Source organism: Sesamum indicum, linkage group LG12, assembly GCF_026168435.1.
Source record: "Sesamum indicum cultivar Baizhima isolate 11 linkage group LG12, ASM2616843v1, whole genome shotgun sequence".
Taxonomy (NCBI): Eukaryota; Viridiplantae; Streptophyta; class Magnoliopsida; order Lamiales; family Pedaliaceae; genus Sesamum; species Sesamum indicum.
This window is the reverse complement of record NC_142668.1, coordinates 9268287-9281785: the sequence shown is the minus strand read 5'-3', so window position 1 is coordinate 9281785 and position 13499 is coordinate 9268287. Positions and strand designations below refer to the sequence as shown.

The window sequence follows — 13499 nt, the reverse complement described above, 5'->3', positions numbered from 1 at the left end:
GGATTCAATTTTCATCAAATATGTCGGTATCTATTTCACTTTATGTAAGGTTATTGACTCTTCTTAATTATAGTAATGAATTGATCGAATACTGATGTACTACTCAATTTATCAAGATATTGATGTAATCGTGTAATTATCGTATACTGTGTATTGAATGTTGTAATATTATATTACTTGTTTTAAAAATATCGACGTATTTATATATATTACAAAAAAAACAAACATCATCAGGTGTAATCGAACTACTTCACGTGCGTGCATGCATGCCTTAATTTCTTTAAATTATCCTAAATCCAAATAATTGTCTTCGTAATTTCCTATATATTAATTAATTTACTACAATAATAACAGTCCTTACAGATGTGTTTGTGCGTAATCCGATGATCTGAACAATTTGTTAAATTAAAAAAATAAAATATTATCTTGAAATTGGAGTAAATCCAACAGGTGTTGGAAGTACAACAGAGTTTGATCTGACGGTTCAGATAAAATCCAAACCGACCAGTTCAGCACAACTAAGTCTGTCTGAATTATTAACATTATTTCAAATCATAGGAAGGAGTACTGTTTGTCGTGATTACCACAAATTAATGGCTGTAATTAGATTAATTTTTTGTTTTGTAGATGATGTTTTTGTCAGTTTGATACGATGTTTGTAATCTGCTGCCGTCGGCTTAATTAGTGCTAATTACGCAGTTAATTATTTCCTCAATCTATTAGAAACATGCATGCATGTTGTATATCTATATAACGTACATTTTGGCCGTTGCAAAAACAATTTTACACCATTTTTTACTTTCAGAGCATTTTATTTGCGCTGACGCGTGTTTTAGTTTAGTGGTTAAAATTGAATTTTATGAACGAATTGGAAATCATATATTTAGGTATTACCAAATATATGTATATTTGTCTCACAATTTTACTTTATGTGAGTTTATATATTGAAATTTATTTTACAGATTTTTTTTGTATCAATGTGTGGTTTTTAATTATAATTTTAATCCCATACAGGATAGGGGGTTCAATACTTTCGGTTCTATACTTTACGAGATTCTCAGAATGGTTCAAAAATTAAAAAAATTCGACACGTTTTTAGTCTTATGCTTTATGGAATTTCAAATGGTCCCAAAACTGAGAAAACTCGACACATTTAGTCCCATAAATATCTAAAAGTAGAGAACTAAATGTGTGAGTCTTTTCAATTTCGGAACCATTTTGAATATTCCAAGAAATAAAAGACTAAAATCGTTGAACCCTCTACCCATGAGACTAAAAATATAATTTTGTCTATGTATTGATGTATTGATCAACTCGATATACTGCTTAATTTGTTGAGATATTAATATATTTATGTATGTTATCGTTTCTATCAAAAAAAACATATTTTAATTCTTATATATCTTACTAGAAGAGATACTCGCATATGTATCATGCATGGATTAGGGTAAATTAAATTTTTGGTCCCATAAGTGGACCTATTTCCAATTTCGGTCCCACACGTAAAACTGCGAATTGGCCTGAGTGTGGGACCAAAATTAAAAACAGGTCCACTTATGGATGATCAACACCAATCTTTATCGACGATCTCGGACTTCATTAGCTATTTGCCCATTTTATGGAGTCTATATATTAATCTTTTTTTATTTCTTTTTGTGGTACGTTAAATACAAAAATCCTCCTATTAAAAACACTAATAAATAAAAAGTTTCTTTTAAAAAAAATAGCAATTTGGCCCTCTAAAATTTTACAAAAAAAACCACAGCACGACCCTCTTATGCGGAGGCAGTAAGCCTCTTTTTATAAAATTCAGGAGTCGTATTGCCACCGCATCCTCCTTTTTTTGAAAATTTTTATACTTATTAATTTTGTTACGGAGGGTAAATTGCAATTAATCCTTTGTTTTCTTGTAAGTATTTATTCAACAATTACATTTTTTCATTATTACTTGACTGCACCGTAAAAGCATTTTTTTAGGTGTTTGATTATGACGCAATAGTCCGCTTAATCAAAAGTATTAGGTTAAAGTAATCGTGAGCGTCGAGCTACTGCCGTCATTCTCCTTTCACATCAATCAAAGGTTGGCCTATGAGACCATGCCACTCGATCGAACTGAATTTTCTACTATAAATTCATACTCAATCTTATATTACATTTATTAATAATCGCTCCATATACAAAAATTATATTATATTTATTTAGAGAAAAGTATTATTTTAGTCCGCTAAGTATGCCTAATTTTAATTTTAGTCCGATAACTATGTCCATTTTTGTTTAAGTCCAGTAACTTACGAAATTGCTTACTTTTAGTCCTCTGGCAGATTTTCGAACAATTTTACCCCTATGCAATTTTTGAAAGACAGTTTTAGTCCATATGCACTCATATGGGTAAAATTGTTCGAAAATCTGCCAGAGGACTAAAAGTAAACAATTTCGTAAGTTACTGGACCTAAACAAAAATGGACATAGTAATCGGACTAAAATTAAAATTAGGTATGCTTAGCGGACTAAAATAATACTTTTCTCTATTTATTTATATATATTAAATATAATGCAAAACTTAACAAATTTACGATAAAAAAATTCAATTCTGCATTCCCACTGAATCAGAACCACGTGAATCACTGTATCGCATGTATTCTTAACCTGATTTTTATAACAGTATTTTGTGCATTCATAGCCATACATGCCATATTCATTGGCCATATGGCATTAATTACTTGAAGAGATAACCACCACATTAAATGCTAAATTCCAAAATTGTGGAAATAAATGTACATAAGTTATTTGCAATAGGTAGGTGCATGCAATTATGTTATTGTATGGACGATATGGGACAAAAAGGGTCAATATATTTTTATTCCCTCAAACCTAATATTTTATACAATGTTTCTAACACAAAAATTTGAATTTTTTTGTGCCTCACAATTGCATGGACCTATAAAGAAATCAGTCAATTTCTCCCTTCCACGAAATTACACTTTAAATTCCATAAAATTGGGGTCAATATTTTTAGTTTTCTTATTTATAAAATTTTTAAAATGATTCCATAATTGAGAAAATTTAACAAATTAAATCCGATGTTTTACGAAATGTTAAAAGTAGTCCCAAGATTGAGAAAACTCAACACAATTATTTTTATATTCAAGTTTTCATTTAAAAAAAAAAGACGGTAAGGACACGTTCAATGTGCTTGTCCATCAGTTGTGAAAGCAACCAAACTAACGAACGTGTGCATTGCACGTGTCCTTGTTGCCTAGTTTTTTATGAAAACTTGGACATGGGATTAAATGTGTTCGAGTTTTCTCAATTTTGGAACTATTTTTAAAATTTCGCGAAGCAGAGTTAAGTGTGTCTAGTTTTATCAATTTAGGAGTATTTTGAAAATTGTGTAAAGCAAAGGACTAAAAATATAATTTTATCTTGGATCTTATTTCACATTCTAGTGTTGCTTTTTTACAAATTAAAAATTATAACTAAGTTTGATTATCAATTTGTGACACAAATGTGTGATCGCAGATCTTTTTTTTGCCTTGAGAATGGAGGGGGAAGCATGGCGAAGAATACGTTCCATGTCACACTGATGTCACGTCCACGCATCTATTGTAAGTGATCGCACTCTTAAATTATAATCTAATGTAATTATATCTTCTAATTTAAAAAAAAAAAAGAAAACATGTGTCTATATCATTCGTGTGACTAAACGGCATTACAACAGTGAAGTTATCCTCTTCACATGTATTGATGTGTGAAGATGAATAAGAATAATTTGATCATGAAAATATTTATTTGACATGCAATAAATCAGTAATAAATTAATCGAGATAAATATATATTTTTATCTAATTTTTTTGTTAATATCAACGAATTCAATGAATTTTAACTAACGAGCGACTTATGTTTTAGACAAAAACAAACGTTAAAATATTGAATGTAATTTTTCAAACTACAAAAAAATTATATATAATTACATCAGATTTGATTGAAGGAAAGTGTGTTTATCTTATTAAATTATTGAAAACACCCCGTAAAACTTACGATCTTGGATGGAAAAATGAAATATTATTAAGAAAAAAAAAGTGAAATGAAAAGACGAAAACGCCCTTAAGGAAGAATAATGGCACGTGTCAGGGGGATGTTGGTGGGGATGGGACATGTTTGGGGTGCAGAGTATGCACGTGCCGGAGAATGGGAGGGTGTTCCCTTCATCATTAAACAAAGGTCGAGTTCCTCTGCAAAATAAGCACCCATTATTATGCTGCCACGTTTCAAATTAAGATTCTATCACGTGCTTCTTCCCCCACCTCGGGACCCCCTCGCCGTGGCTGTCACGTGCGGCTTCTCAGACACTAGATGCTATTATTTTTTTTATTTTTTCTTTTTTTTTTTTAATTTTGATTTCATGGGGTGGACATTTGAGTCAGATATTTTAGGTCCTGATCTAACCTGACTCAATTGGGTTTGAAAATTTGTTCAAATATTGTTTTAACAAAAATTCGATATTGAATAACCTGATACCTGATTTTTAAAAGTTGGGTCGAGTTTCAGGTAATCTCTCACTAGGAAAAATTATGGCTATTGGCTATAATTTTAATAGCTATGGACCAAATATAGTAGCAAATAATTTTTATTAATCATGATTCAGAAAATCGATACAAAAATATAGATTTTTCACCAGGAAAAAAAGTCAAGGCAAATGCTTTAGCCATCCTCATAGATATCACGGCCAATAATCATTGCATGGCTGTGATCGACTATTATTTGATATTGCTATTTTATTTTTAATTATGATAGTAAATAATGGTTAAATATTGTACCTTTTATAGTGTCTCTCTACCCGAACTATCCGATTGAATACCTGATATTTTAATTTTTTTTTTATTTCTCCTCCTTTCAAAGTTTTCTTTCTACTCCTCTTCTCCTTTATTCAACTCTTATTCTTTCATACATTGGTTGCAGACGAGGATTTTGAGTATCTTATAGACTTCTTTTTTCTAGTGAGATACTTTTTCAGAACAAATCATAAAGCTCATAAAAAAGTAGAGCAAACAACATCTCGCGCAATGTCGGTGCCCAACAATACTCCATCTTTCAAATTTTATTTTATCTTTTTCTTATTCTCATAATTTATATTTCTATAAAACCCTAAAATATAGGTGACATAAATTTATCATACATATGCAATATTTAAATTTTCTTATATTTTTAGCTTTATTTTATTTATTCTTGAATTTCATTGTTTTGTTTAGTTGATTGAAGTTAAAAAATTTGTTTTCTTACTTCACTTTATTGTACTAAATGAGTAAAGTATATATTAAGATATTCATAATTTATAAACTTAAAATTTAAATTTTAATATATAAAAAATAGATAAAAAAAATATTGAAATAAAACCAGAAGTTGTTTCGACAGTCTCTGTCTTTGTATTAAGAAGTTGTTACCTTCTATTTACAGAAAAAGAAGCATTTTTTTGTGCCTCTTCATTATGTATAAATACATACATATATATAAATATATATATATATATTAAAAAATATTAGATAATTGAGTCGGGTACCTGATTCACCCAATTTAATTGGGTACTCAAAGTTTCAGAGTCCTATGTAAATTTTTGGGTAGGAATCGAATAGCTAAAATAGTTATTCAACCTTTTGAGGACACGATTGAAACTACCGACCCGATACGCGCCCCTGGGTGGGGGTGAGGGAACTTGAGTTTGAACCTAAATCACTCCTTCATCGAGGACATATAATTTCAATTTAATCAAATATTGATGATAAAATACTATTTGATTTTTTTTTTCCTTTTTTTTTTCTCAAGCCCCGACTTTTTATCAAGGAAATATAATGTCAACTCAATCAAATGTTGATGGCCAGATGTTATTGCTTGTAAATTTTAGGTTATATTCCAAAAAATAAATTTTATTATTTTAACAAAATATATAGGTCAATATGTTTTAACTTGATTTTTTTTAATTCAAATAAATGCAAAATATAAATTATAAAATTAAACATATTAAAAAAATCTGAAAAACAGACTTTTTTTTTATCTCTATCTTTCTCTTTTTATTTTCTGCAATAAAGAAAAATACCTTAAAAGTAGAAGCAACATACAACTGTATCTTGATTTTATACTCTCAAAATATGTGTTTGGATTCACAAGTTTGGAGTTAAGAATTTTAATTTCTTGGTAGTAAATTACTTTAAAATTTATATGTTGGGTAAAATTTTAGATATTTCAGTCATCATTTTGAGATATATTTAGTAGTTTTGTAATAAATTTTAAATCCCTTTGAAACTCGTTTTTAAATTATTCATTCGAATCCAAACGGAGCCTTATATTTACGATAAATACTAAATATAAATTATTTTACTATCTATTTTCACAGGGATAATTACCCTTAAATCTCCTCTAAAAATACAAAAGTATACTTTTCTTTAAAGAGTTTTAAAATTACACGTACCCTCCTATGAAAATTCTCTATTTACACTTTTCGTTAAGGTTTGGACGAAAAATACTAATATTAGGAAAAAGAATTGTATAAATATTCGATTTTGTCTTTCATTTAACATTAACATGTATATTTTTGTACTTATAACTCTCTTCATATTTTTTAATGCATATTGTAATAATTTTTCCTTATTGTGGACTCAAAATTAAATATTGTCTTGACTTAATTTTTTTTTATCGATAACAATTACATCATAAATTTTAATTATTTAAAATTAATGTACATAAATTGTCAATTAAATATGTATAACTAATAAATAATTATTATTATAAGTAAATTACAATGATCTTCCCTGAGATCTGACATGAGTACAAATACTCACTCGTTGTTTGAAAAATTATCAATACATTTGATTCTAACGGTCATCTAACAATTAGCCCAATTAGTTAGTCACCGTTAGGTGTTCATCTATTTTTTATGATGAACTGATTAAAATACCCTTATGGACTAAGGACTATAATTTTAATTATTTTTTAAATTCTTTTATATTTTTATGGACTTAGTGGTAATTTTTTTTTATAATTTTTAAAATTTTCCATCCACCCCATTCATTTTTATTTCTTTTATCAAACATTAGGAGGTACTTGTAATTTTTCAAACAATAAGGAGGTATTCTTAATTATACTAAAAATCAGAGAATGTTGTCGTAATTTACCCTTACTATTATAGTAGATCAATAAATACTATTAAATCAAACAAATCCTCACACTTATAAAATGATACTATAATTTGTATTCAGTTTAATATATGCACGCACAGCTTGAAGTTATAATTGTTACTACAAGTATACTCTATATTCAATGATAAAATTTTACACAAATACCTTCAAGATATATTGCACTGACATCTTCTTAAGGAGTGAACCTGTAATTAAATCTAATCTCGTTGGGCGTTGACGTAATAATTTATCCAATTTTATAGTATAAATTACAACGAACTTTCCTCAAGTTTGATATAATTACAAATACACCGTGATTTTAACAACCGTCTAACAACTATCCCAATATTAATTTTCATTAGGTTTCCATTCATTATGGTGAACTAATTAAAATATCCTTGTAAATTATAAATTAAATTATTTATTTTATTTACAGACTAATTGGATAATTTTTTTTTATATTTTTTAAAATTTTTTCATCCATTTTGTTTGATTTTTTTATATTATTTAAAAAAAATAAAAAAAATATAGTAAGTCAAAATTGACAATTTTAAACTTTCATAAAAAAATTATATAATTTTATTAAATATTAAGAATATTAATAATATTTTAATAAACAACCAACAAATATTTATAATTATGTCGTATTAAATAACAACTCATAGTTTATCTTAATGTATTAAACACAAGAGTACTAAGCCAAGCCGCCCGATGGGGCCACGCTACAGTATAATCAGAGAGTCCCTGCCGTCTGGCATTGGCGACAAGGACCGTTTGGTAAATTCGGTGTAGGAACTGGGGACAGTTAGTCAGTCTTCTCTCACTTCTATTTCAAGTCCCTTCCCTGCAAAGTGTGCTGCTGATCTCTCCACACACCCATACACACAGTGAGAGAGAGAGAGAGAGAGGCAAGGAATAAAGTAAAAGGGAACAAAACTTGAGAAGAATATAATATGAGGACAATGCAATTCTTTTGTCATCTCAACTGTTTCTATGTGATCTTCCTCAATATTTCTCGATAGAGCAAGCCCCCCCATCAAATTCTGAGCTTCTGGGATTCAAATTTTCAGCGTTTTGATTTGGCTCATGGGATTTTCTTGAAAAAGGGACTTGGGAGTTAAGCTTGAAGGGTAGACTATTGTATTGGGGAAATGTCCATGAAGAACAGAGGTGGAGAGCAGGTTTCAAGAACTGTTATATCTCAGAAATGGACTGTTTTCCTTTGTATTGCTAGTTTCTCTGCGGGAATGCTCTTCACCAGTAGGTAAAAGATTATTATGCTTTAGTTTAACTTGAATCAGTTTATTTCAATCTCCAATTTCTTTTCCTGGGGTTTGATTTTTGTGGTTCTTGTCTGTTTGTTGTTGGATTGGGTGTTTGTTTATACTGTGTAAACATTTTGAAGGCTTATTTTTTTGCTTCTTTGCCACCAATGAAGATCAGTAATCTTTTAGTTATCGAATTCGTTGATGAATTTTAGTTCATGGCTCTGAAGGGTGGCTGGTGATCCATATTTCCTGGAGAGGTGTGAAACTATGAGTGTTTTAGCAGAAGTTTAGCACTTTTTGAAGCTATTTTGGTGGTTAGGACATAGTTGTGACTCGTATTTTGATTTTTGGTTATGTAAGGGATTTTCTTCTGCCTTGCTACTTAAAATTGCCTATGTATTGGTGAGGGTGCTGTAGATCTCAATAAAAATTTCTGGTTTAGACATCTGTGTATCTTTCTTATCTTTCCATAGCGTACTCTCTGTTCATCATACTTGCAGAGGTTTGAAGCTTGAAAAATATGACCTGAACTTGTTCTTCTTTTGGTCTTTCTTTCTTGTCAATTTTCTTTTCCGTCGATGACCTTTGTCTAAGCACATCTTACAAGTGGTTGTGGCTTTCAAGTGATTACTTAAAACGTTTACTGTTTAGAGTTTATGTCAGAGATAGTTCTCAAGGAAGTTGTTGGGATGACTTCCGTTCTCAAGTTTTTCCGTAGAAAAAAGATGGCTGACTATTTCTTTCGGGGACGTTAATCCTATTCATTCTTCTACTGTAATACTTCTTTGATTATACATTTGATCCCTTATCCTCGATCTGAGCTCTAAAATGGTATATGATCAAAACGTGTTGATATTGTCACGCTCCTAGGAAATTGCTTTTATATTGACTTAAATGCCTTTGGCAACAGAGTATGGACCACTCCTGAAGCAAAAGGAGTCACAAGAACAACTGCAGTCGAAGCAGAGAGATTGAAACTAGTGACAGAAGGTTGTGATCCAAAATTTGTGAGTATTTTCCTCTTATCCTAACCTTTCAGATTTGGGATACTTCATGCCTCATTTGTAGCTGCAAAACATTGTTCTGTTGTTATTATCTTCTATATATGTCTTATAGTCACCGTTGAAACACTTTTCACCACTTATTTGACTCCACAAGCTTGCAACAGGACGGTGTAAAAAGGGTACCGAAGGAAATCTTCCGGGAAGTTTCTAAGACTCAACATGCTATACAGTGAGTTCAGCGGAGAACTCTACCTTTTCTAATTATTGCTTTTTTCCCTTTAGTTATAATGAACCGTACTTCTCTGTAGGACATTGGACAAGACCATTTCTAACCTGGAGATGGAGTTAGCTGCTGCAAAGGCAGCACAGGAGTCAATTCTGAGTGGCTCTCCCACGTCAGAAACTGCTGAAAACAAGGATTCTACAGAGACAAAAAAGTATTTCATGGTTATTGGAATAAATACTGCATTTAGCAGCCGGAAAAGAAGAGATTCAGTTCGTGCAACATGGATGCCACAAGGTTTGTCAATTGGATGCTTCTCTATCCTCCCATCTCTAGCTCATAAATAATCTATGCTGTTCCAATTGCTTCTTTTACGGCAGCATCTAAATTTAGTATTCTTGAACATTTGTACAATAGGAGACGAACGAAGAAAGCTTGAATCAGAGAAAGGGATCATCATCCGCTTTGTCATTGGTCATAGGTGGGAAATCACATCTATCTCAATAACAGTGGCAATTAGTATTTATTCCTTGCGTAGCAGCTTGATTATATAATGTATTCTGGCAAATATTACTCTGCATCTAATGATCTCTTGATAAAATGAATTCTTTCCTTATACTTCTTTTGATTTATTGCATAATTGTTGATATGAGAAAAATGTCGAGACCGATTGAAGTCCGGCCTGAGGATGAATTAAGTCGACGGTGGGTCTTGATAGGCTTCCTTTTTCCAGTTCGAAATTTATCGGTGTTGGTGCTAATATATGTACAGGTGGTGGTTAGGATAATTAATGAGCGAATCTCATTTTGTTCTGGTACTCAAGATCTTTATTTGATTACCATTGCCCATGGAAATAGCTTCATCAGCCAAAGCACATTTATTTGTCCGTCAACATACTTTTTTCCTTCTTGATTGTTCTTCTTCTTTCTTGTATCGGGTGGTTTTAACATAACAAACTCGCTGAACGAAATGAAAGTGAGTTTATCTCATGCTGAAAAGTTGCTCTTGGATATAAAATTGAGATTTAGTTTTTGGATACAAAATCAGCAGAAATTGTCACATAAGCGTCCCATTTGCCCGAAACCTTGTTGCCTCTTGTTATATGATCTATCGTTATTTAAGGATTTTTTATTTACCACGAAAGCGACAGATATTCTCTATAGGATGGTTTTAATATTTAGTCTTCGTAAGAGACAGTGAAAACCTCATTTCCTCATACCAAGCTCATATATGTATTTTACATTTTTTGCTTAGAAATGGGTTAATGTTTTTAACTCTTGGACTATATAATCCGCTCGTAGTGATCACCAACCTGGTCTTTCTGTTACGCAGTGCAACCTTAGGGGGTATACTAGATAGAGCCATTGAAGCTGAAGACCAAAAGCACGGGGACATCTTAAGGCTGGTAATACATTTTATTTATTCTTTAACTTAATACTTCCTTTATTCACTATGGTTGGTAAAATCCCAAGTGTTCATTTCCCTACTCAGGACCATGTTGAGGGCTATCTTGAGTTGTCTGCCAAGACAAAGACTTATTTTGCTACTGCTGTGTCTTTGTGGGATGCGGAGTACTATGTCAAAGTAGACGACGATGTTCATGTCAATATAGGTAATTAAAGCTTCATCTATTTATTTCAAGAAAAGGTTTCAATATTCAGTAGATAATATACAACCAAGCAAAATCTTGATGTTGATCCTTTTGTTTTGAAGATTTTTTCTTGATATCTCTAAGGGCTTTGGAATTGTTTCCCTTGAGTTCCTTTTTTGGTAATTTTGATAAATATTTGCAGCAACACTTGGAGAAACATTAGCTAGACACCGGAAAAAGCCGAGGGTGTACATAGGATGTATGAAATCTGGTCCTGTCCTTGCTCAGAGGTACTATAGTAGTCTCAAACCTTTTTCTGCACGTCCTAAATGTGTTTCCAGCTTTAGCTTATTCCTTCAATTACAGGGGAGTGCGATACCATGAGCCTGAACACTGGAAATTTGGGGAGCCCGGAAACAAGTATTTCCGCCATGCAACGGGACAATTATATGCCATTTCAAAAGATTTGGCGTCTTATATTTCAGTAAACCAGTTGAGTTTCACTTCTGGATGCAGCATTAAGATGTGATATATCAGTATATCTTGGTCTCATCAATTTTCTCAATTCTGACAGGCATGTCCTGCACAAGTATGCCAATGAGGATGTGTCTCTTGGATCTTGGTTTATCGGACTTGACGTGCGGCATATCGATGATCGGAGATTGTGTTGTGGAACCCCACCAGGTAAAATCTCTCTCTGTTTATCAATTGGCGAAACCATTCCTCATTCAATAGGAACAGAAAGAACTGTTAGTGGACTTATAAAGAAAAAATCTTCCCTCAAGCTAACATGTTTCGAACTTTGGGTTGAGATTACGGAACGTGAGGTTTAATATAATTATGAATACCTTCTCATTCAGTTACATCCACGCCTCTTGATGTTTGTAAACTTTACACACCGAACTGCAAAATTTGAGAATGCATCCGGAGACGACCTGACACGTTTTAAGGAAAATTCTATTCAGCACCCACTCTAAGAGTCTCTCTTCTTGTATGCTACTTTTACATATTTACTTGAGATGGGTGTAAATAATGCACATTAATGTGTGAAGGAATCTGTTGTATAGACGAATTCAAACTTCAACTGTTGTTTGCATTCTTTGCAAGTGACAACCATAAACGAACTAAACCTTCTTTGCTGCTCCCTCTATGCAGATTGTGAATGGAAGGCACAGGCAGGGAACGTCTGTGTTGCTTCATTTGATTGGAGCTGTAGTGGGATATGTCGGTCGGTTGATAGGATAAAGGAGGTTCATCGTAGGTGTGGGGAAGGCGAGGACGCCATTTGGAAGGCCGTTTTCTGAGAGTTAGCAACAAATTGGTTGGACCCTCGATTCCTACCTTTACCCATATATGCAATCACGTTAATACATGTTACATACACAGAGATAAAGAGAGAGGCGGGGGAGAGAGACAGAGAGAGTGGCTTTGCTTAACTTCTCCATTTTAGCAGAGAAGGGTTCCTGCAAATGCAGTCGAGGAAGCAAGCAACGCTCCTGGATTCGATCTTTTTTTTTTCATTCATCGGAAGCTAAATTTGTAAGTTCTTAGTTGAGTGATTATGAGTTTGAGTTTAGCATGCCACAAAAATGTCGAGACATGAATCTTTATGTATCTATGCTTTAATCTTCCTAGTAAATTTGTAAAGGAAAAAATTCTACCTTAGAAGTCAGATAAATGCCTGTTCTGATGATTCCGAGTATGTATGGCAAATAGACGGGTCAGGTTGAGTTTGGATTAGGGTGCAACACTGGCTCGACTCGAGCTTGAGGAATCTCCATCCTCGCCAAGCAACCATATATTTATGTATAAAGTATATTTGTGTCTATACAATGAATTAATATACATAAAATTAAACGATTTATTATTTTTTTAATGAAGTTCTATAAAAATATATATCTATACTATACAAAAAGAAAAATCTTTTCTCACTCGCAAGTAGCAGTTATTTACACTGCGGCACCAATTTTTTAAATTATCAAAGATGTCTATGGATTATCAACTACTTCTACTCAAATTCTTTTTCTCATCCATATGATTTATATTATCTATTTATACTAACACGAAAATTTCACCCAAATCAATTTTTTTTTTTTTTTTGTGTAATAACGTTCTTAAGTTAGTTTTATTTTATTTATTTACTAAATTATTAAATGTGATGTGTTGGTTTATAATCTTATTTTTATTTATAATAAATTTTAAAGAGTCAATAATTATTTATTATATGCACGCAGGACGACTTGC

At 31.8% G+C, this 13499-nt stretch overlaps 1 protein-coding gene across 1 annotated transcript; it reads left to right on the top strand.

The window, feature by feature from the left end:
* Nucleotides 1-8013: 8013 nt before the first annotated feature.
* On the top strand, nt 8014-12992 carry LOC105178488 (putative beta-1,3-galactosyltransferase 2). The gene is made up of 11 exons (XM_011101970.3): nt 8014-8433; nt 9348-9444; nt 9606-9670; nt 9750-9961; nt 10082-10145; nt 10997-11069; nt 11156-11276; nt 11458-11545; nt 11622-11747; nt 11830-11939; nt 12411-12992. The coding sequence occupies exons 1-11, from the start codon at nt 8321-8323 to the stop codon at nt 12557-12559; spliced, it is 1218 nt and encodes a 405-aa protein (XP_011100272.1). The 5' UTR covers nt 8014-8320; the 3' UTR covers nt 12560-12992.
* The last annotated feature ends 507 nt before the right edge of the window (nt 12993-13499 follow it).

What these genes read in the sequence shown, in the direction of transcription:
- LOC105178488 (XM_011101970.3), top strand. Translation starts at nt 8,321, where the DNA reads ATGTCCATGAAGAACAGAGGTGGAGAGCAGGTTTCAAGAACTGTTATA. An exon ending in CGATGTTCATGTCAATATAG is followed by an intron (nt 11,277 to 11,457) that starts GTAATTAAAGCT and finishes AAATATTTGCAG; the next exon opens with CAACACTTGGAGAAACATTA. An exon ending in GTGTTGTGGAACCCCACCAG is followed by an intron (nt 11,940 to 12,410) that starts GTAAAATCTCTC and finishes CCCTCTATGCAG; the next exon opens with ATTGTGAATGGAAGGCACAG.